Source organism: Mobula birostris, chromosome 26 (assembly GCF_030028105.1).
Source record: "Mobula birostris isolate sMobBir1 chromosome 26, sMobBir1.hap1, whole genome shotgun sequence".
Classification (NCBI taxonomy): domain Eukaryota; kingdom Metazoa; phylum Chordata; class Chondrichthyes; order Myliobatiformes; family Myliobatidae; genus Mobula; species Mobula birostris.
Window position 1 is genome coordinate 18319178 of NC_092395.1, and position 23457 is coordinate 18342634.

Genomic DNA, 23457 nt, shown 5'->3' on the forward strand with positions numbered 1-23457 from the left:
ACATGATTAGGCTAGGATTAAATCAGGGGATCCCTGGCTGGCGCAGCATGAAGAGTCAGTCGGGCCTTCTCTGCGCTGTATTCCAATAAATAAATATTTCCAGCATCTTGGATGTGGACTTGGCCTATAAACTTTTTTTTCAGTCTTATAGCTTTTATGTCCTGTGTTTTTCGTCCGATCTTTCTCGTATTTTTGTGTGTGGGGGGGGGGGCGGGTAGATTTGGAGGCCGATGTTCCTGTTCCATTTTTGTTTGTATTTTGTGCAGGAGGAGGGATTTGGGGTTGATTATCATGCTGCCATTCTTTTTCTTTCTTGGTTTCATGGCTATCCGGAGAAGAAGAATTTCAGAGTTGTGCACTTTAATAATAAATCAATCTTTGAATCTTTGATTTATAGAATCTCTTGTATTTCTAATTCTGCTCCTATGTATATCATATGCTCTTATGGATGACACCTACAAGTTTCTTCATAATAGATTGGAAAAACTGGATAGACACGTAAATTCACCCACCAGTAGCCCCAATGTTAATTAGACCTCTCCTTTACTGCTCAACTCCAGAGAAATAAAGAAGCACATTTACTGGAATGTTGATAGTGGCCCCTTATTTCTCTCCTTACAGATAGCAGCTGAACACTTCTCATTATTTTCTGTTTTCTTTACTGATTTTAAAGCCATCACAGTTTTAAAAAGAAACATTTGGCAGTAAGTGGAATGTGTGAAATTCTTCATCGTTAATAAGTTCTGCACAGGTTGTGTGGTCTGAGTAGCCACCATTATGATGTTTGGACAAGGGAATCTGCTGACTTTGGCTCGTTAATTAGGGGAGTTTTTGAGATGATTAGCATTGGGATGCAGGGAGGTGCTTTGACCAGCTCACTGCAACTAAAAACGTTGTGAGTAACTGAATTAAACATTGAGTAAGCTGGCCGGTGACAGGCAAGACAAGGTGAGGGGGAAGGTAAGGGGCTGGGGGCACCACCTTTCCCCTTACCTGGTCTCACTTATCCCCTGCTAGATTACTCCCCATCCTCTCTCCCCACCATCTTATTCTAGCTTCTGCCCTCCTTTCCAGTCCTGATGAAGGATCTCGGCCCAAAATTTCGGCGGTTTCGTCCTCCCCCCTAGAAGCTGCCTGACTTGCTGAGTTCCTCCACCACTTTGTGTTTGTTGCCCAAGATCCCCACCATCTGTAGAATCTCTTGGGCTTGTGAGTAAATGAAGACTGTACTGAGCATTCAGACACTTTCAAGCAAACAAGTTCATCCCATCATCAGTGACCATGTACCCTGACCATTTGAACAAAGTACAAAACTTTAAAACAATTTTGGGCAGCCAGCAATGTTCCCTCTAATTCGTAATGACCAGTGTGCGCAAAAATCTTGTGCTGTGCAATTTTTTGCCCAGTGACAACAACATGTGCGCATTGAATATTTAAGCGGGAGTAAACCTGAAGGACAATAAACTACTAAGTCCAGGTTTTTGTTCATTGTTTAGAAGAAATAAAATAATACACATCAACGAGTCACTGCTGATGTCACACAAATATGCAAATAGTTGACTATTTATTGCACAAGTTCCAGTGGTGCCACCAGCAAACTGAATGAGCTCAAACTTGTAGATAAGTACATGCGTCACTGTTAGCGATCAGAAGTTTGGTTACCCAGAATATGTATTTGGTGGTTTCATCCTGCCTTCTCAACTTTTATATAGTGAAACACAATGTTTTATTTTGATAAATATTCATCAAAAGGAATATATCTAACTTGTCAACGAGGTAAAGGGTGACAACATTTTGTGCGCAGTTTAAATTCCTAGGTGCGCTGGTAGCAAAAGATGTGGGCACGTGCACACACATGCTCAACTCAGAGGGAACGTTGGCAGCGAGAGCCTGCAAGAGGAAAGAAATGTTAACATCTTGCAGTCTAGTGGACTTCCCTATCCTGAAAGAAGTTTGTCCACAATCTAGAGAATTTATCTCATTGATTCATATAAAATTCTTAGTGGGTTTGATGCTGAAGTGCCATTTCATTTGAGTGGAGAATCTTGAACAAGGACATACTCAGGTCTACCATTTAGAACTGAGTTGGCAGGAAATTTCTTCATTCATTTTATTAGAAATTGAAGATCTCAGCTCCAGAGAGCCGCACAGACTAAGTTGCTGAGCGTACTCAAAATTAACTTGGTAGGATTTTGGATATTAGGGGCCCAAGGCCCTAGGGAATAAGGCACAAGACTAAACTGGAGATAAGCAATCAGCTGTGTCGTCACTGAAAGACAGAGCAGGATTGAGGGTTTGAAAGGCCAACTCTTCCCCCTTCCTTCACAGACACACTCTAATCCTGCACTGGTCATTTTCCATCTTTTATTGCTGCTGTTTCACATATTTATATAACTGCTTGCTTTTTTATAACAGCGCCTGTAACTTTATACTGTCTTACAGCACTGCGCAAAAGTCCTTGGCACATATATATAACTAGGGTGTCTAAGTCTTTTGCACAGTACTGTAGTTGTCAACGTGGAGCAGAGAGCGAGGTTGTAAATCTGGATGTTGGGAATGGTGAGGTGGAGTGCACGGGAGGAGTGTGGGACAAATGGCAGAGAAGGAGTGCCAGGTGCGGGGAGGTGGCACGGGTGCAGACACCCCCCAGCCCTGAAGCAACAGGCAAGGTCATTTGATTCCAAAGAATCAGTTTATTGATCATTACAGAATGTTTCTCTGGTGCTTCCTGCTCTCTCCCCTCTCCCTTTCCCTTCTCCCAACCATGATTCCCCTCTCCCTGCCCCCTTCCCACAGTCAGTCCACAGTAGAGACCCGTATCAGAATCAGGCTTATTTATCATCACTCCCATATGCCACGAAATTTGATTATTTTTGTGGCAGCAGTACAGTGCAAACATCTCAGGTACCTTAGTTATATGTATGTGCCTTAGACTTTTGCACAGTACTGTAAATAAACATGCACCTCACACTTTATGTCAACCTGTCAACCTTCAGGCCATGTCACTCAGAGGCTTGAGCTAATATTATTTTGTGATTGTATGTGCTGGATTGTAAATACATGTACTGTGTGTGACTCTATGTACTGTATTTTTTTCCTTGGCTCCAGAGGAACGATGTTTCGTTTAGCTGTATATATGTGTATGATTGAATGACAATAAACTTGAACAAAATGGTGCAAATAATGGAAATCTAAAGTCAAAGGGGTAGAATTATGCAGAAGTGATTCAGCAGGTCAAGCAGCACCTGTGGAGAGCGAAGCAAAATTTTCTGATTTTGTTTTTATGTCTACGTCTTACTTTTTAATCCTACTTTTACTTTCAGATGCCAACCAATCCACGTTCTGGTCAGAGCATTTTTAGTTTTTTTTCATACTTTAAATTACAATCTGAATTGGGAAGACAATGCTGGAGCAGGGTGAATGTGAATTAATCCAGTGGTCCCCAACCACCGGGCCGCGGACCTATACCGGGCCGCAAAGCATGCGCTACCGGGCTGCAAGGAAACGATATGATTTGGCGATAGGAGTCATCTGCACCTTTGCTCATTCCCTGTCACACCCACTGTTGAGCCATTACGCACGCGAGGTCATTACCCGCGCGTCATCCATTTCAGCGCAGGAAGAAGATCAACTCCTCAAGCTTGCAAATGACGGCGGGCTGAAAAGTATGTTTGACATAACATCTCTGCCGGCATTCCGGATCAAAGTCAAGGCTGAGTATCCTGAGATAGCCACGGAAGCACTGAAAACGTTGCTTCCATTTCTAACGTACCGCTGCAATGAATGCAACGAAAACTAAATTGCGGAATAGACTGGACATTAGGAACCCCGTTCGAGTATTGCTGTCTCTCGTCACCCCTCGATGGGACCGTCTTGTTGCAGGAAAGCAATCCCAGGGCTCCCACTGTTTCAGCGATATTGGTGTGTTGCAATGATTTTATATGTTCATACGGGGAAAATATGTGCTGTGTGTTTAATATCCAAACAATACTTAAAATGTTATGATGCTATTGACTTATATAACTATATAACAATTACAGCACGGAAACAGGCCACCTCTGCCCTTCTAGTCCGTGCTGAACACTACTCTCACCTAGTCCCACCGACCTGCACTCAGCCCATAACCCTCCATTCCTTTCCTGTCCATATACCTACGAAATTTTTCTTTAAATGATAATATTGAACCTGCCTCGACCACTTCTACTGGAAGTTCGTTCAACATTTACTGCAAGCTCCCCTGTCCTCCCCTGATATTTGACTTATCACTATATTCATGCGAGGAAAATATGCGCTGTGTGTTTAATATTAAATTCGTTAGATAAACCCTTTTAGAAACAAAATTGAGTGTATTAGCTAATTATCATCTGTATTCCGGTCGTGATTAACACCCCCCCCCCCACCGAAAAGAATTACCAAAAACGATTTGTGGAAAAAAATCGTACACGCATGCGCAAGGTACGCATGTGCACTGGTGCCCGTGCAAGGCTTCATGGTCATTGTAGTCTTTCTCGTGGTCAACCCAGCGTATTTGACTGTTACTCTTGTCCGTTGGCAACACTGCCCCCCCCCACCCCCGGTCAGCCGGTCCGCAAGAATATTGTCAATATGAAACCGGTCCGCAGTGCGAAAAAGGTTGGGGACCCTGAATTAATCTATCCAGTGGCTCCCTTTCCACAACACCTCCATTGCCCTGCTCGCCACCGCAATTCCCTGTCCATCCTGCCCCACATTAACCCAACAATCCCCACCCTCAATGGGCTGCTTCTTTGCCCTCTAATCGGTAAATGGTTTTTTATTGTCACGAGTTTGGTGAAAAGATTTTATGTGCCATCCAGCTAAATCATTCCATACATCAAAGTAGTGTCAAAAGTAAAATAAAACAGCTGGCATGAACATCGATTTCTCGAACTTCCAGTAATACCCCCCTTTCAATATTTCCCATCCCCTTTTCCCTCTCTCACCTTATCCCCTTGTCCATCCATCGCCTCCCTCTGGTATTCCTCCCTCCTTTTCTTTCTTTCATTACCTTCTGTCTCCTTCACCAATCAACTTCCCAGCTCTTTACTTCATCCTTCCCCTCCAAGTTTCACCTATCACCTGGCATTTCTCTCTTCCCTCCCCCCACCTATTACATCTACTCCTCAAATTTTTCTCCAGTCCTGCCGAAGGGTCTCAGCCCGAAATGTCGACTGTACTCTTTTCCATAGATCCTGCCTGGCAAACTAAGGAACGAGCTGTTCATCCATCATGGAACACTGGACATATACATATGATGGCAAGTCCTAGAATAAAGGGATACAACAAAGAATTTCACAGAGGCTTCCTGGGATTCACTTTAAACTGAAAGGGAACAAGCCTTATCGAATGTTCGTGCTATTATTTAGCAAGAAGGATTCCAGTTGTAAGGAGAACCACAGGGAACAGTTTAACAAAAGAGGCTGGGCTCTGAAACACTGCCTGAAGCTGTCTTTAAACAGGAAGTAATAAGGCAGGGGTATGGTCTGACTATGCTATTAAAGACAGAATAGAATACATTTAATAAGAGGCTACACTTGTTTCTGACACTAAATGGAAGGCCAGCAAATACAGTATTTCCTCTTCCCTGTGGGAGACTAGTTCTCTGGTGTAATCAGTTAATTGTTTAGGAATTTCAAGGAGAGAGTCAAAGCCATTATTTTTGTTCCATGACATCACAGATCCTTGCACAAACTATTCAAATGCTCTAAGAATGTGGTTTTTAAAATATCCTAAACCTTATTGTTCCTTTTATCCAGTATTGTGCTAAAGTCTAGACACTCCAGCTACACACACACACACACACACACACACACACACACACACACACACACACACACACACACACAGTATATGCCTAAGCCTTTTGCACAGTACGGCATATTTTCTAGGTAAGAACTTGTCATAGAGCACTACAGCACAGAAACAAGCCCTTCAGCCCATCTAATCCAAGCCAAACTGTTATTCTGCCTAGTCCCATCAATCTGCACCTGGACCGTAGATCTCCATACCCCTGCCATCCATGTTCTTATCTAAACTTTGCTTAAATTTTGCAATCAAACTTGCATCCATCATCTCAGCTGACAACTCGTTCCACACATGCACCACCCCCAAAGAGAAGAAGTTCCCACTTGGGTTCTGTTATGCTTTGTTACTTCAAAATATTAAACTAACTTAAAGGAACACACAGGAATTAGAAATGTGATCCTAACTTCGAGTTTACTTTAAGCGAGGCGCACACGTGCCACGTGGTAGCGTGATGACGTATGCAATTCATATAACATGTAATGAAATATTCAAACAAACAAGAATGCTTAATCAACCAATATATATGTAAGATTACTGAAATATTAAATACACCACAGGTTCACTTTAAATATATCACCTCTTACCCAAATACCTATGGCCTTTAGTTCTATTCTCACCCAACGTCAGTGGAAAAAATCCTGCTTGCATTTCCCCTGCCCCTCGTAATATTGTATGCCTCTATCAAATCTGCCTTCATTCTCGTATACTGTGGGGGGATAAAGTCCTAACTTATTCAACCTTTCCCTATAATTCAGGTCCTCGAGGCCCGATAACATCCTTAAAAATTTTCTCTGTCCTCCGAGAGTCATCATGATCACTTTTTGTTTGAGGTTCTTATTTCCTTCATCTGACAGAGACTAACAGATGATTTTCAGATTCAGAGAAAGAATTCACACAACTTTACCATTGCGTTTTTCCTCCTTATCCTTGCAGCAGTCTTACAGACCCATACGACAAGGAAGGACTGTACTCAGAGGAGAAATTAAGAAAGATTTTCCTAAATATTCATCGGAGTTTAGAAGAAAATGAGGTGATCTAATTGAAACTAATACTATTGGAAGGAGGATTTACAGTTCTGGTCACAGAATTATAGGAAAGATGTCAACAAAATAGAGAGAGTACAGAGAAGATTTACTAGAATGTTATCTGGGTTTCATATCCTAAGTTACAGAGAAAGGTTGAACAAGTTGAGTCTTTATTCTTTGGAATGTAGGAGGTTGAGGGGGGACTTGATAGAGGTATTTAAAATTATGAGGAGGATAGATAGAGTTGACATGGATAGGCTTTTTCCATTGAGAGTAGGGGAGATTCAAACAAGAGGACATGAGTTGAGAGCTAAAGGGCAAAAGTTTAGGGGTAACATGAAGGGGAACTTCTTTACTCAGAGAGTGGTAGCTGTGTGGAACGAGCTTCCAGCAGAAGTTGTTGAGGCAGATTCAATGTTGTCCTTTAAAGTTAAATTGGATAGACATATGGACAGGAAAGGAATGGAGGGTTATGGGCTGAGTGCAGGTCGGTGGGACTAGGTGAGAGTAAGCATTCGGCACAGACTAGAAGGGCCGAAATGGCCTATTTATATGCTGTAATTGCTGTATGGTTATATGATTGATAGTGTTGCTTGCAAGAGGCTGGAACTTGAGGTATTGCACCAGAATATAGGGTTCACTGTTCATGGTTGGCATTTCTTCTCTCAGTCGCCCGCAAATATGTGAAGTGCTCTCCTGCAAGGGGTGATGCCAAGTTTGAGTAATTGCAAGATTGAGATTGATAAATTTTGAAAACAGTAATGAAATAGGAAGACATATAGATTACATGAGAAAGTGAATGTGCATTAAAGGATTGGCCATGGTCTCGTTGATTGGCAGAATAGGCTTGAAGGACTTTATGTGCTGCTCTTGCTTCATGTCAGAATCAGAACCAGAATCAGGTTTAACATCATCGACAGGTGTCATGAAACTTGTTAAATTAGCAGCAGCAGTGCAATGCAATACATGATAAATATAGGGAAAAAAGAATCACAATAATTATATATGTACTGTATATTAAATAGTTAAATTAAAAACAGTAGTGCAAAAACAAAAATAATTTTTAAAAATGTGAGTAACACACATCAAAGTTGCTGGTGAATGCAGCAGGCCAGGCAGCATCTCTAGGAAGAGGTACAGTCGACGTTTCAGGCCGAGACCCTTCGTCAGGACTAACTGAAGGAAGAGTGAGTAAGAGATTTGAAAGTTGGAGGGAGAGGGGGAGATCCAAAATGATAGGAGAAGACAGGAGGGGGAGGGATGGAGCCAAGAGCTGGACAGGTGATTGGCAAAGGGGATACGGGACGATCATGTGTTGCTTGAATTTCCAGCATCTGCAGAATTCCTGTTGTTTGCGTTTTTAAAAATTTGAGTTAGTGTTCAAGGGTTCGATGTCCATTTAGAAATCAAATGGCAGAGGGGAAGAAGAAGAAGCTATTCCTGAATTTGGTATGGGTATTGGTTTATCATTGTTACATGTACCAAGAGACAATAAAAAGCTTTGGTCTGCATGTCATCAGACAGATACGTGGGCCTTCCATATGTCGGCACATTGAGCTAGTAAAAGGAAATCAAAATGTGGACTAGAGTGTTGCAGTTGCAAAGAAAGAGCAATGCAAGTAGATACTTTGAAGATACATCTCTGAGATGTGAAAGCTCCATTCGATAAGTAAAAATCAAGTAATGAACAAGCAGGGATTGCAACAACATCCTGAATTTGAACAGCACCTACAATTTACTAAATATCACAAGGGGCCTCATGGGAGAATATTCAAATATATTTTGACAGATATTAGGGTGCTTGGTCGAGGGAGGAGCTATTAGAGGTGGTCTGAGAGGTAGGAAGGCAAGAAGGGAATGCCAGAGACAAGAGGTTTGGCAGCTGAAATCAGGACAACTATTGATGGGGAAAGGAGAAAGAAGCCACGACCAATATACCACCACCAGCACTATGGGAAATCTTTAAGAGGGAGAATGACTTGTCACAGTAACTGCCGCTGAAAGAAAATTCCAAAAACACATTGCAGACTGAAAGTGTATTTTAATCGTTCCATCAGTAACCCTTTAGGAAGCCATGGGGTTTAAATTACAATCTGCAATAACGTTTAAAGTACTTGTATCAAGTTGCTCTGTCTACAGATTTAAAGGAAGCACTCAGTCATTTTTTAGGTTAAAATACCCCAGATTCTGCATCTCATCTGACAACGCTGAAGACACTCACTTAGAAACAAGCATAAGATTTATGTGGCTCCAGTGTTAATTTTGGTATTTCTGTTTGGAAAGAGAAACCAACTACAATTACTGCAATTCATAATCATTTTGCCAATGGTAATCAATAGGACATTCTAAAAGGTGGTGTATGTTCTTTCATTGAATTTACCCTTTGTGCAAGATGATCCAAATTTTAGCCTTGTGACTAAATAATTACTTTTGAAGAGCAACATTGTTGAAAGGCAATTGCTATTAATGACAATTGTTAATAAAGGAAACAATCTGATTCATTGAGGTTTTACATTACTTCTCATAAATGAACAAAAGCCTTTACATATATTCTTGTCTTTATTAGAATCATTGAAAATATAGCACTGGTAAGGTCATTGGACCCATTGTGCATTTGCTCTCTCAGCTTTTTGATCAGTGTTATGTCCACTAATCCATTCCCTCAAAAGGTAATTCTTTATAATGTTTACTTTCATGATGAGGATTGCTTACAACATCAATGATGGATTAGGAAACTCTACTTGCATTACATGGGCCATGTTCATTACAGTGCAATGGCAATTAGGAAAAACTGTTTAAATCATTACCTTTAAGGCAACCAAAGCCTGATCTGCTCTCATGTAACTTTATATAACATAAGGTTTCTTAGGAATGCAGCTACCATTTTACAGCAAAACTACCTGTATTATTTCTTCCAGGTTGAGTCTGTATTTCTGTGTATAGTGTCACAGTAGCGTAGCAGCTTTTCAGCACCAATGACCAGGGTTCAATTCCCGTTGCTGTTTGTAAGGAGTTTGTACGTTCTCCATGTTACTGTGTGGGTTTCCTCTGGGTGCTCCGGTTTCCTCCCACATTCTAAGTATGGATTAGCACATTGTGGGCATGCTATGTTGGCACCACAAACATGGCCACTCTTGTGGGCTGTCCCCAGCACATCCTTGGACTGTGTTGGTCATTGACACAAATAGTGCATTTCAATGTGCATGTGGCAAATAAAGCTGATCGCATCTTTAATCTTAATGAGTCATAGAACACAACAGTGCAGAAACAGGCCCTTCGGCCCTTCTAGTCACTCCCAACCCATTAATTTGCCTAGTACCACTGACCTGCACCCAGACCAGAGTCCTCCATTCCCCTCCCATCACATCCTATCCAAATTTCTGTTAAATGTTGAAATCGACCCCACATCCAAAGTTTGCACTGGCTGCTAGTTTCACACCCTCACCACTCTCTGAGTGACGAAGCTCCCGTTCATCTTCCCCTTAAACATTTTACCTTCCACCCTTAACCCATGACCTCGAGTTGTAGTCTCACTGAATCTCAGTGGTAAAAGCCTGTTTACATTTACACTATCTATACCCCTCATAATTTTGTATACCTCTGTCAAATCTCCCTGCAGTTCTAACCCATTCATCCTTTCCCTATAACTCGGTCCTCAAGTACCAGCAACGTCCTTGTAAATTTTCTCTGCACTCTTTCAATCTTATTTACATCTTTCCTGCAGGTAGGTGGCCAAAACTTGACACAATGCTCCAAATTAGGAACAATCCCACTGGCTCAATGTAGGAATTTATTTGTTGAATATAAAAGTATGTATTTTAATTAAAGATTAATTTCAATAGTTACAAAAGAACATGGAAATGGAACCTGTTCCCATGAACAGAATAAAGTTTTAAGTGACTGAGTTAGAACTCAATCTTTCCAAAGAAATTGCACGTTTCCAAAGCATTACCTAGAGTTTACAACTAAAATATAGCAGAAAAGCACTTTATTCATTCCACCCAGACTGTGACAATGTTTATTAATTCATTTGAGCCCCCCATCTTACTTTATCTCTAAAACCTTCTCTTTCTTTTCCATGTGTTCAACTCCCTTCATTTTAATGTTATCCCTATGTATCCTGTTCCACTTTGCTCCCACTTTCAACGAATGATCACTCATTTTTCCATTTAAGTACTTGAGCAGAAATTGTAGATAGTAATATAAATATTTTATACATACATATAATGATTGCTACTTTAAAGCATGTATTAATCTGCATATGTCTAACTAATTCTTCCAATAAATCACTGTGTAATGCCATTTCAGCCTACTACATTCCTCTCTTCATAGAATTTAAATTCTGTTTTACTCCTACTCCGTGATCTTTTATTTTGCATTTTGCCTTTTACTGCCTTTCATTCTGTACATATCTTTTACCCTTGCATGGAAATCCCTGTAGATCTATCTCCATCTCTTTGTCCCTCCTTCCTGAAAAGATTTCATTCCTATTGCCTCCAAGCACTTTTTTTTCCATATTTCCTACTTTATGGGAACACCTCGCAACAGTTAATTTAACATTTAAAGTTAATTGTTTAGACAACAGGACATTTTCTCCATTTCCTGATTTCCTAGCTCCAATGTATGATCAGGTAACTTATCTTTCATTAATTCCTATGAAGAATTTTCTACCATTGCACATACCTTCACAAATCTTGAGAATGGACTGTCTTTCCGAAGTAATCCCTTTCATACCCACTGCATCAGGTGGCACGCTAGCATAGTGCTTAGCTTAATCGCTTTACAGTACTGGTGATCACTGATTGTGGTTTGATTCCCGCCACTGCCTGTAAGGAGTTTGTACATTCTCACCGTGACCGCATGGATTTCCTCCAAGTGCTCCGTTTTCCTCCCACATTCCAAAGGCGTACGGATTAGTAAGGGTTGGTTAGTTGTGGGCATGCTATGTTGGTACAGGAAGCTGGACAACACTTGTGGGTAGCCCCCAGCACAATCCTTGCTGAAGTAATTTGACACGAAATGACAAGTTTCACTGTGTGGTTCAAAGTACATGTGACAAATAAAACTTCCTCTTCTTATCGTGTCCATGGACAGTCTAAACATGGCCGAGCCAGAACTGGACACATCTTTGCGCCTTGTTGTTGAATTTGGCAAGACCTGCAACAGTACAGGGTTCTTCTAGCAATGGTATTGCAAATAAAGCTAATCTTTAGCCAGTTTCAGACAAAATATACAATGACTTTGACTCCCTCAGTAACAGAGAACCATCTGTACATCTCCCACGGGACTTTGAGAAGACTTGAACTTCTAAATGTTTTCTCTGTTAAAACAGAAATAAATCAGAACTATTCCACAGAGACAGTAGTAGATAACCTTGGCCCTCAATGGATATTTAAGATGCCTTTCAAGAGTTCAATGTAATCCATCTGGTCCCAGGATCTTTGTTGTGCTTAATTAACTAATGTTTTAACTTCATATAAAGATTTTAGGTTGCTATATATGTCTTGGCAGTGAGGCTGGGACTGGCCAAATGAGTCACCTTTGAAATAATTATAAAATAAGATAATAATTACAAAATGACATTGCATCAGTGGACCTCCTTATCATCTAACTCAGGCAAGGTTTATAATAAAAATAGATTTTCCCAATCATGTTGCAAGTTAACTTAAGAATAACTGCTTATCTTGATACTATTTTTTCCTTCATTTCTAGGACTGAATATTTCTGTGTTTCTGTGTGCAGAATAAAAAGCACACAGCCTCTACTATTTGGGACAAAGGTAGCAGTAGCAGTGGAACACAAATTCCTCTGCAAGGCGCACACATTCTGATTCTGATACAATTCACTCTTTTAGGATTACATTTTAGGCATATCCTTCCCAGCACAATTTTGGGAGTGCTTTCACTTTATGCAGTGTAATGAGTTCAGAAACAATTATTACCCTTTAACCATCAGGCTCCTGAACCAGTGTGGATAAGTTCACTTACCTTAACTCTAACCTGATTCAGCAACCTATGGACTAACTTTCAAGGACTCTACAGCTTATGATTTCAGAATTGAATTATTAATTGCTTTATTTATTTAATTTTTTATTGATTGATTGCACAATTTGTTTCCTTTATGCATTGGTTGTTTGTCAGTCTTTGTGTGTATTTTTTCATTGACTCTATTGTATTCCTTTGTTTTAGACCATAAGATATAGAAGCAGAATTTGGCCACTTAGCCCCATTGAATCTGCTGCACCATTTCAGCATGGCTCTCCAGTTCCCTCTCAGCCCCAATCTCCTGCCTTCATACCCTGCCTCATCTAGAATCTATCAATGTCTGCCTTAAATACAACCAATGACTTGGCCTCCACAGCCACCTGTGGCAACCAGTTCCATAGATTCACCACTCCCTGGCTAAAGAAATTCCTGTTAATTTACTCCAAGAAAATTAATCTCCAGGCAGTATATGGTGACACACTTACTTTGATAATAAATTTACTTTGAACTTTGTAATAAATGTCTGATCGCCACTTTCTCAATGAAACTAGCTGCCTTGCTAATAATATCCACATTAACTGAGTCAATCAAGTTTTTTCTTGGAACATGTGATCAGATTAGCTTAACCCCTTCACATTGGCACAGCATGTTGAAAAATTATCGCTCTGCCTCATCTGAATAAATTTAATCTTCAACCAATGGACACAATCAAATCGATTATTAAATGACTTCTTACATTTTATAACACGTGGTACCTTGAGTTGAAAATGTCAACTACTTTCAGGCATGCTTCTGCTGCTCCTTATCTGATTTTGATCTCATTTGATCTTTTCCAGGTGTTGTGATAGGTTCTCTGTCCCGGCTTTGCTCTACAGCCATCGATCCCTTGGACACTAATGTCCGAGCTGTTCTTATTCATCAGAGATACGTTGGCAATTCCATTGAACAGTTTGTAATCTACTTTCTCAACATGGCTGTTATGGCAACCTATCTTCATCAGGAGCACCTGAAGATCATTCCCATACTATCTGGGCTCTTTGCAGTAGCAAGGTGATGACCAATGTGAAGTAGGCACTGCTGGTGTCGTTGTGAGTTTCTCTAAGGCTAGTGGTGGCCAAGTTCTCCCGGTGGACTACCCGGTGTGAGTGAGAACACATTCCAGGATTTACTCAAGGGTTTATCTTTGCTTTGAGTCAAGTTCAACTACAGCAGCAAGACAAGTACCATCAGGTTCAAGGAATTGTGCAAATAATTTTAACCAGGTTTTAGAATCAGAATCAGGTTTAATATCACTGGCATATGTCGTGAAATTTGTTAACTTAGCAGAAGCAGTACAATGCAAATATCATAATATAGAAAAAAATTCATATCAATTACAGTATATATATATTAAAAGTTAAAAATAGTGCAAAAACAGAAATAATATATATTTAAAAAGTGAAGTAGTGTCCATGGCTTCAATGTCCATTTAGGAATCAGATGATAGAGGGGAAGAGCTGCTCCTGAACCACTGAGAGTGTGCCTTCAGGCTTCTGTACCTCCTTTCTGAGGGTAACAGTGTGAAGAGCGCGTGTCCTGTTTGATGGGGGTCCTTAGTAATGGGCGTTGCCTTTTTAAGGCATTGCTCCTTGAGGCTGTCTTGGACACTATAGAAGCTAGTACCCAAGATGGAGCTAATTTTACAACTTTCAGTAGCTTCTTTTGATCTTATGCAGTAGCCTCCCCCCACCCCCTGTCCTAATCACCATCCAGTAGGTTCTGCTGTGATGCCTTACACAATAATATTACATGAAACTTGGAATTGTGACGATGACTGATTATTTTCCCTCTCAACCTAGTTCTCAGCCTTTTCCTTGTAACCTGCGACGCCTTTATTAATCAAGAACCCAATGAATCAGCCTCCACAGCCGTCTGTGACAATGAATTCCACAGATTCACCACCCTCTGTCTAAAGACATTCCTTTCTCATTGAGATATACAAGCTTGTGACAGCTTTAATATTAGTTAAATAGAGGGGATCCATTCCAATCAGTAAAGAAGAAACTCTTCTATCAGCAGGGATGGTGCAGGGAATGATTTCGAAGTCTGAGTAAAAGATACAAATGGGGATATGAGATTTGTAATGACCTCAGACTCGTTGCCTATAAGTAAAATGGAAACAGAATTGATGCATCGTTTTAATGTATAGATGCTTGTAAGAGTTTGGAGAAGAGAGTGGGGCTGTGGAGCTAAGGGGTACGCTGGCCACTGATATGGATTCAATGGACTGAATGGATTTCTTCTGCTTCATTACAATTCTCTAGATCTATAAATAGTAGTATGGCCTTCCTCCTGTTGATCCACTCATAAAGAAGAGCCACTTTCAATTAATTAGGGATAGTGATTACAACGTCTAATTACAACTGAGCTGGTGGCACTTCCACTCACCAGCAACCCTCATTCTGTAGGTGTCATGAGTTTGGGAGGTGCTATCGAAGAAGCCTCACTTGAGTTGCTGCAGTACATATTGCAGATGGCAAACATTTCAACCATGGTGCTCTGCTCATGGAAAATTTTATCAAGGGGGGGCTAAAAGTTTGAGTTTGCATTCGGGTTCAGAAGAATGAGGGGTGAACGTATTGAGACATATTAGAACTTGGGGGGCCACAACGGTGTAGATGTTGGTATGCTTTAACAGTGGGGGAGTCTCAGATGAGGGAATATAACCACAAGGGGCTGGCCATTGAAGTACGGATATAGAATAATTTCACTCACACAGGGGGTGGATCTCTGGAATTAGGGCTGTGAAGGCTAGATCGTCAGGATTTAAGGTGGAGGTAGATAAATGTTTGTAAGATTTAATGCAATGGAAAAATAGCACAGAAGAGTAGTTGAGGCCAGCATTGATTAGCATGGATGTATTGAATGAAAGGCAGGCCATATGACCTACTCCTGCTCCTCATTTTTTTTGTGTTCTTGAATGCTCAGAACCATGGTTGGGGTGCTGATCAATTAGGCTGCTTTCCCTGGGTGGGTCTATACCAATCCAGACATGTGTTATGTATTCCATAACACTTACAATCTGCGTCATATTAGGTGGTGGAAATATTCTGGGCTGTAAGTTGATGGGAATTTGACAAGTTCTGGGTAATGTATATATTCCCATTATCATTTTCTTTAATATATTATATTACACAATTACTAGTTTACCAAGTGTTGGAAAAACTTTCTGTTTGTCACTTGGTTTTGAATATTTCTGTTTTTTCCCTCTTAATCTACCACCAGATTAAAGCAGGTTATATTCTTATAGACCCAAGAAAATCTGCAGATGCTGGAAAGCCAAAGCAACACACACAAAATGCTGGAGGAACTTAGCAGGCCAGGCAGCATCTATGGAAAAGAGCAAACAGTTGGTGTTTCTGGCTGAGACCCTTCATCGGGGGTTCTGGGTCTCGGCCCGAAACGTTGACGGTTGAGCCCTGATGAAAGGGTCTCGGCCCAAAACATCAACTCTTTTCCATAGATGCCGCCTGACCTGCTGAGTTCCTCCAGCATTTTGTGTGTGTTGCCTTATATTCGTACAGTCTTATTCCAGTCAGACTAAATTGTATTAAAGAGAGTAACAATTTTCAGAATATTCCAGGAGCAGGAATCAGCTACATAGGCCTGCCCATTATTCTTAAAAAAGTGCAGATTGACATGCATTTGCCCAGAGTACACTCATGTCCATACATACAGTACACAGACATAAGCAAATGACATATTCAAAAGGAAAATATCATAGATACTGGAAGTCTGTAATAAAAACTCAAATGCTTGAAACACTCAGTTGGTCTTGCAAGGTCTTGGGAGCAAAAGAGATAACAAGTTGGGTCAATGTCCTTGCAAGAAAACTGTACGCATGCACTGACAAACAGACCTTGTCAAGTAATTTGTCAAAATTCCTGATTGTATGTAGTTTATAACTGATGCAATTTCTTGCAGGCTGCTATACTGGATTACGGCTGGATTGAGCAGTGCCTATCGTGGATTTGGATTTGGGCTGACATTTTTCCCAACCTTAGCGATGCTGGCCTACAATTGCTACTGTTTGTATGAACTGGGATTCGATCACTACTTCATCCCACTTGAGAGAGGAGGGCCCACACGAGCTCCTGCACCAAGATTGAGGTGGTGGGGCTTCGGGGGCTGAACACGCACACCACATCATGGCGGATTAGATTAGTATATTATATGAATACAAGCCTACAGAGAGTGCTGAGAAATGATAGCACTATTAGTTTTTGTTGATTGCTCGTCGGAGTTTAAATTATGAGTATCGGATAGGTTGCAGTTTTGAGACTATCTTAACAAAAATTTAACTTACAGAAGTTTGGACTCTCAATATGTACTTTTAGTTGAGAACAGACGATTAATCTTTGTCCATACAAGTTTTGTGCCTGTCTAGACATAACATTAATGCCCTCTTTTGTATAATACATTTCGCTCGTTCAGTTTTCTTGAACATCTTTCACATCCGACAGCTGGAGCCACTTAACTGTTTAAAGATATTTCTGACTGACAAACAAACTAAGGGTTATATTCAGGGTTGCTGTCCAGATTATATTACTCCTATTGCCTTCAAGAGACAGTTCCACAAATCTTGACAGTTAGCCACACAATTCTTTTGCATCAATCCAGAATTATCAGGTTTCTCTTCAAGTTAGGGATTTGTGAACTTCTCGGTCTCTGCTCTGACAGCCTTGCTTCAGAGACTGTTTAGGAAGCTCCACAAATATATCCTCTGCAGTATTTCAGAATCAGGATCAGGTTTAATACCAGCGGCATATGTCCTGAAATTTGCTGTTGTACAGAAGCAGTACATTGCAATACACATAACAAAAAATAACTAAATTACAATAACAAGTATGTATTAAAATTAAATAAACAGTGCAAACAGAGGGTTAAAAATACTGAGAAAGCATTCATAAGTTCATTATCCATTCAGAAATCTGATGGCAGAGGGGTAGAAGTTGTTCCTGAAATGTTGAGTGTGTGTCTTCAGGCTCCCCTAATGCCTCTTTGATGGTACCAGTGAGAAGAGGATCATCACCCATGTCCTGGGTGATGAGGGTCCTTAATGATGGATGCCGGCTTTTTGAGGCATCACCTTTTGAAGGTGTCTTTGAGTTTACAATTTTCGGCAGCTTTTTCTGTTCCTGTGCAGTGACCCCTCCATACCAGATGGTGATGCACCCAATTAGAATGCTCTTCATGGTCTATCTGTAAAAACTTGCAAATATATTTGGCGACATACCAGATCTCCTCAAACTCCTAATGAAATATAGGATTTGTGAAATGGCAGTCTAAAACGTTGAGATTTAGCATTCAAGACATTGCTTATGCTTATAATGTTTTAGGTCAGGGACACTGCAATAAAAGGGAAGGCTGGAATTAAACAGAGATTACCATCAGAGATTTTCAGTATTTACTTGTGCATATATACTCAGGAAGCCCTTAACTGGATTATGATAACTCAGGGCTCTAATCGCTGTAAAATACAATGCATTGAGTGTACCACCATAAAGATTCAAGTATTAGCTGACAGGAATATAATGATTTCAATAACCTCCGGTTTAGCATGCTGGAAAGAACCACCGTGAACTGGAACCTATGCAGAATTTATGACAAGATGTTGTCTTCTAACTAAAAACATCATAACCTACTATTAAGATTTTCCAACAGCAGCAAATAATTGCCCATCATACTTGAATTAATAAAGGGAAGGTTTTTATTCTGATGAATACTGGAATACTTAGTGTAGAAAAGCACTCAATGTTCTGAACTTGGTCACATTTCTACCCTGTAGACTGATAGTGTTATAAATTTGGGGGTTTCCAAACTTTTTTATGCCATGTAACAATATCATTAAGCTAGTGGTCTGTGGGCCCCAGGTTGGGAACCCCTCCACTAACCGATTATCAGTCAGGTTACTCCTATTAAGTGTTAATCTCATGCGGTTAAACTCTGAACCTGATTAGCACAAAAACTAAAATAAAGAATAATTGATATAAATTTGGAAGATGCAAGTCCATCGCTTCTGAAGTTTTCAGCTGCTTGGCAAGGGACCCATTACCAAGGAATATTTTGACAATATGCTATTACTTCAGGGGTTTGTTTAAGTTTTTTTGTGCTGGGTGGATGCACAATTATAATGTAAACCAGGCACACGGACATCATAGCACTATTTAGCATTCATACTGGTTATAATGAGGAAAATTTCATACTGGAATTCAGAAAGAGTTTGTCATCAATATTTCCTATGTACTGTAGTACGAAGCTACCTTTTTTCCCCAGAGGATAAGCTCACTTATAGCACAAGTACTTCCAGGCAAAGTCAAACAGAGACAACCTTCTCAGAATTTGACCTTCCTGTTGCAACCCACAACCACCACATTTCATTCATTCCAAGTCCACAGACATCTACCTTCACCTTGAAACTTACACATGGAGACAAAAATAACAGCATAGGACCTCACACAATATGAAAGGGAAATGAAAAATATGAGACAGCGATTAGCGAATGCCAAACCTGAATTTTCAAAGACTGAAGGTGCTGCTGAAGGAAAGGCAGGGGAGAAATGAATGTCAAGACTTTACAAAACAATGGGTATCAAAGCAATAAATTTCAATTTTAAAGTGAGGAAGAAGGCTGTTTGCCAAAATTATTGATTTTGCATAAAATGTGCATAAAGCCAGTAGCATAATACATGTGGCTTACATTTCTTTGGAGGATTTTTGTATGTATAGAAGTGAATTGTTTGTGATTTATTATAGTTCTAGTTTTAACTTAAGAAACTTAAAATCTATACTTATAAGTATAGAATTAGCCATTTTTATATGAAGGATTTAGTTACCTTTGCCTACATGGGACTTTGATTCAGCCATAAATTGTGTAGGGAAATTAGTAATGTATCTTAAATCCAAAGCCTCCAAGACTGTAAATATCTAATAAAGTAGTTGCATTTAATCTTGTCTAAAATTACACTATGTATTTTAAATGCCATTGTGCTACATATCCGAAAAACCATTAATGTTCATTAAATCTCCCAAAGGTCCCTTGAAAAAGTAATTTGTCTCCACTCTGTTGTGTTTCTCTTTCTTGCCTCTGGCCTGGTGCTGGGATGTTTCTGAAGCCTAGACTTGTCAGAATTAGAGGAAGATAGAGAGAATACACACAGGTTCTTTGGAGAACTTAATACGAAGAGTTGCACACTACCATTTCTTCTTTGGTGCTGGGTTTGAATCTACACCAGACCAGACACAGTGCTGGAAGAATGCATTTCCTACCATTTCATGAGCTGAATTTGCACTCCCTGAATTCTGACTGTAGAATTTCAGCAGACAGAGCAAACATAAAGCAAAGACTCATTAGTTAGCATATCTTAATAATCACTGATGTCAGAAAGTTAGCATTCATTTCCAGAGGGCTAGAACATAAAAACAAGGATGTAATGTTGTGGCTTTATAAGGCATTGATCAGATCGCATTTGGAGTATAGTGTGTTGTGAGCAGATTTGGGCCCCATACCCAAGGAAGAATGTGCTGGCGTCGTACAGGGTCAAGAAGAGATTCATGAGAATTATCCCAGCAATGAAAGGGTTAATGTACGAGGAGCATTTGATGGCTCAGAATCTATATTCGCAGGAGTTTAGAAGAATGAGGGAGGGTCACATTGAAACCTATTGAATATTGAAAGGGCTGGATTGAGTGGATGTGGAAAGGATGTTTCCTATAATGGGGGATTCCAGGACCAGAGGGCACAATATCTGCATCGAGAGATATCCCTTTAGAAAAGTGATGAGCTGGAATTTCTTTAGCCAGAGGGGTTAATCTGTGGAATTCATTTTCATAGATGGCTGTGGAGGATCAGTCATTGGGTATATTTAAAGTGGAGGTTGATAGGTTCTTTACAGGTAATGTCATCAAAGGTTACAGCGAGAAGGCAGGAGGATGGGGTTGAGGGGGGAAATAAATCATCTTCCAAAACTTAAGTTAATAAGATCAGCAATTAGCTATCAGATAAGTGAGAGACTGGTAAATTCAGATGCTTTCCTGAAGTTGGAGCGTTGTGATATATTGGTTGGTTGGTTGCCTCTGGATCAGAAGGTTACATGTTCAATTCATGTTCTACAGCCTTGGAGAAAATTTAATCTGATATTCCACTGGACTGTTGAGAGAAAATTGCAGATCATCATCATGAAGAGGTGCTGCCCTGTGGATAAGAAATAAAATCAATAAAATTTACATCCTCGAGTTATGTAAAAGATTTTATACGGTAACAATGAAAGAAGGATTTTTTTTCCCCCTCAGCAAATATCACAAAACAGATTGACAGCAGTGAGCAGACAACGGGCCTAGCTGTAAAAGAGACGGCTGCCACATTTTCCACAACTATGAAGTGACATTCTTAAAAAAAACTCCTTCACTAGCTGCAAAACATTTTAGTATATGCTGGAGCTGCAAGATGCTAAGAAACACATGCCCTTCTATTCTGTAAGATTTGAGATATTTAATAATGAACATATTACTTGAGTATGTACCAATGAAATTGCACATCCAAATTTTGATGTGTACTTCCTGTATTATTTCACCACAGTATTGTTCACCAAAAGTCTATTGGTAAGACATTTTCACAGAAATGTCCTTGCTCCAAGGTTGTTACTCCAGTTGCTAGCTGCAGAAACTATGTTTAGACACAAGCAGTCCAGATTATGCCAGTCTGCAACGTGAATGTGTATCATGTGGCAAGGTATAACTTGTTATACGTATAACAATAAAGGAGGACATTTAACACATCAGATGCAGAGCCTGCAGAAGTCACAGGTAAGACCATAAGACATAGGAGCAGAATTAGGCCATCTGACCCATCAAGTCTGCTCTGCCATTCAATCATGGTGATCCTTTTTTTTTTTCCCCCCTCCTCAATCCCAGTCCTTGGCCTTCTCCCCGTATCTTTTGATGCCATGTCCAAATCAAGAACCTATCAATCTCTGCCTTAAGTACACCCAACGACCTGGCCTCCACGGCTGCATGTGGCAACAAATTTCTCCACATCTCTGTTTTAAAAGGGCACCTCTCTACCTTGAGGCTGTGCCCTCTTGTCCTAGACTCTCCCACCATGGGAAACATCCTTCCCACATCTACTCTGCCTAGGCCTTTCAATATTCAAAAGGTTTCAGAGATTCCACCCACCCATCCTTCTGAATTCCAGCGAGTACAGACCCAGAGCCAACAAACGTTCCTCATATAATAGCCCTTTCATTCCTGGAATCATCCTTGTGAACCTCCTCTGGACCCTCTCCAATGCCAGTATATCTTTTCTGTTCACAATAATCAAGGTGAGACCTCACCAGTGCCTTAATAAAGCCTCAGCTAAACAGCCCAAACTTGCCTTTGTTAAAAAATATTAAATTTGAAGGCAACCTTACAAACAGAATTCAAAGCTATTGCCATCTGCAATGCTGTTCCTCCAGAATTAACGGCTACAGTCTGTAGCCTCCAAAGTTAAAGGGATACTTTTTATACTGTCTCAGGTTGTATTAATCTTACTAATTTATCATACTCAAACAGGCCCTGACTCAATAGAAATAAATGCAAACAACAGGAATTCTGCAGATGCTGGAAATTCAAGCAACACACATCAAAGTTGCTGGTGAATGCAGCAGGCCAGGCGGCATCTCTAGGAAGAGGTGCAGTCGACGTTTCAGGCCGAGACCCTTCGTCAGGACTAACTGAAGGAAGAGTGAGTAAGGGATTTGAAAGTTGGAGGGGCTTTCAAATCCCTTACTCACTCTTCCTTCAGTTAGTCCTGACGAAGGGTCTCGGCCTAAAACGTCGACTGCACCTCTTCCTAGAAATAAATGCATCTGGTTTTGTATTTAAATACCTAAAGAAATGGAAAGAATATCCTCAGATATTCACAAGAACTGCTTGAGAGTTGCTCTCTGACTGCTGATTGGTCCTCATGCTGCCAAAGTTCACACCAGATTGACTATCAGCATATCTATGAAATTGGCAATGTCCCACTTACAGCACAAAGCCCAGTCAAATTTTACCATTTAGCACATCCTTGTCAGGAGTATGACTTAAAATTGTCCAGATGGGCTTCAATTTAATGATGAAATAACCACTTCGATCAAAGGTAAATCTGGAAAAAAAAATTTGCCATCTACCTCCTAAACATAAATCTGTCATTTCTGTCTTTTCTCTCCTCTTTCTGCATTTGCTTTTAGCTGTAAATGCAACTTTATTGCTTAATACAATGCAGATAAAAGTAGCTATAGTGATGTTAGAAGGCTCAAGAATTATTGCTATTAATTAATCTGTAATTTCCCATTTAATCCATAACTACCAATGACTGAACTGGCTTCAAAAAGTGCCACGACTTTTGCAAAGCAAGCATATTGATAAAACATAGGAAATTCAGCAGCTGCTGGAAATCCAAAGGTTGATTGCAAATAATGATGAATCAATGAGCAAGAACACTACGGATCAACTATAGTAATTCGATCACAAAGTTTTGAGTTTGAAATAAAATGAACAAGTGGGTTGCTAGCAGAGATACAGTAAGACTGAGTAGTAGTAGTCTCTGTTTAATATGAACC

The 23457-nt window shown here is 40.2% G+C and overlaps 1 protein-coding gene across 3 annotated transcripts in view; it reads left to right on the forward strand.

Moving 5' to 3' along the window:
- Window positions 1-19903, forward strand: part of LOC140188277 (uncharacterized) — a 63188-nt gene extending 43285 nt beyond the window's left edge. For all 3 annotated transcript variants that reach the window (XM_072244375.1, XM_072244377.1, XM_072244376.1), the window contains exons 3-4: window positions 13669-13882; window positions 16796-19903. In XM_072244375.1, the coding sequence (XP_072100476.1) occupies window positions 13669-13882; window positions 16796-17003 (422 nt within the window). In that variant the 3' untranslated portion in view covers window positions 17004-19903. The remainder of the gene's footprint in view (window positions 1-13668; window positions 13883-16795) is intronic.
- The last annotated feature ends 3554 nt before the right edge of the window (window positions 19904-23457 follow it).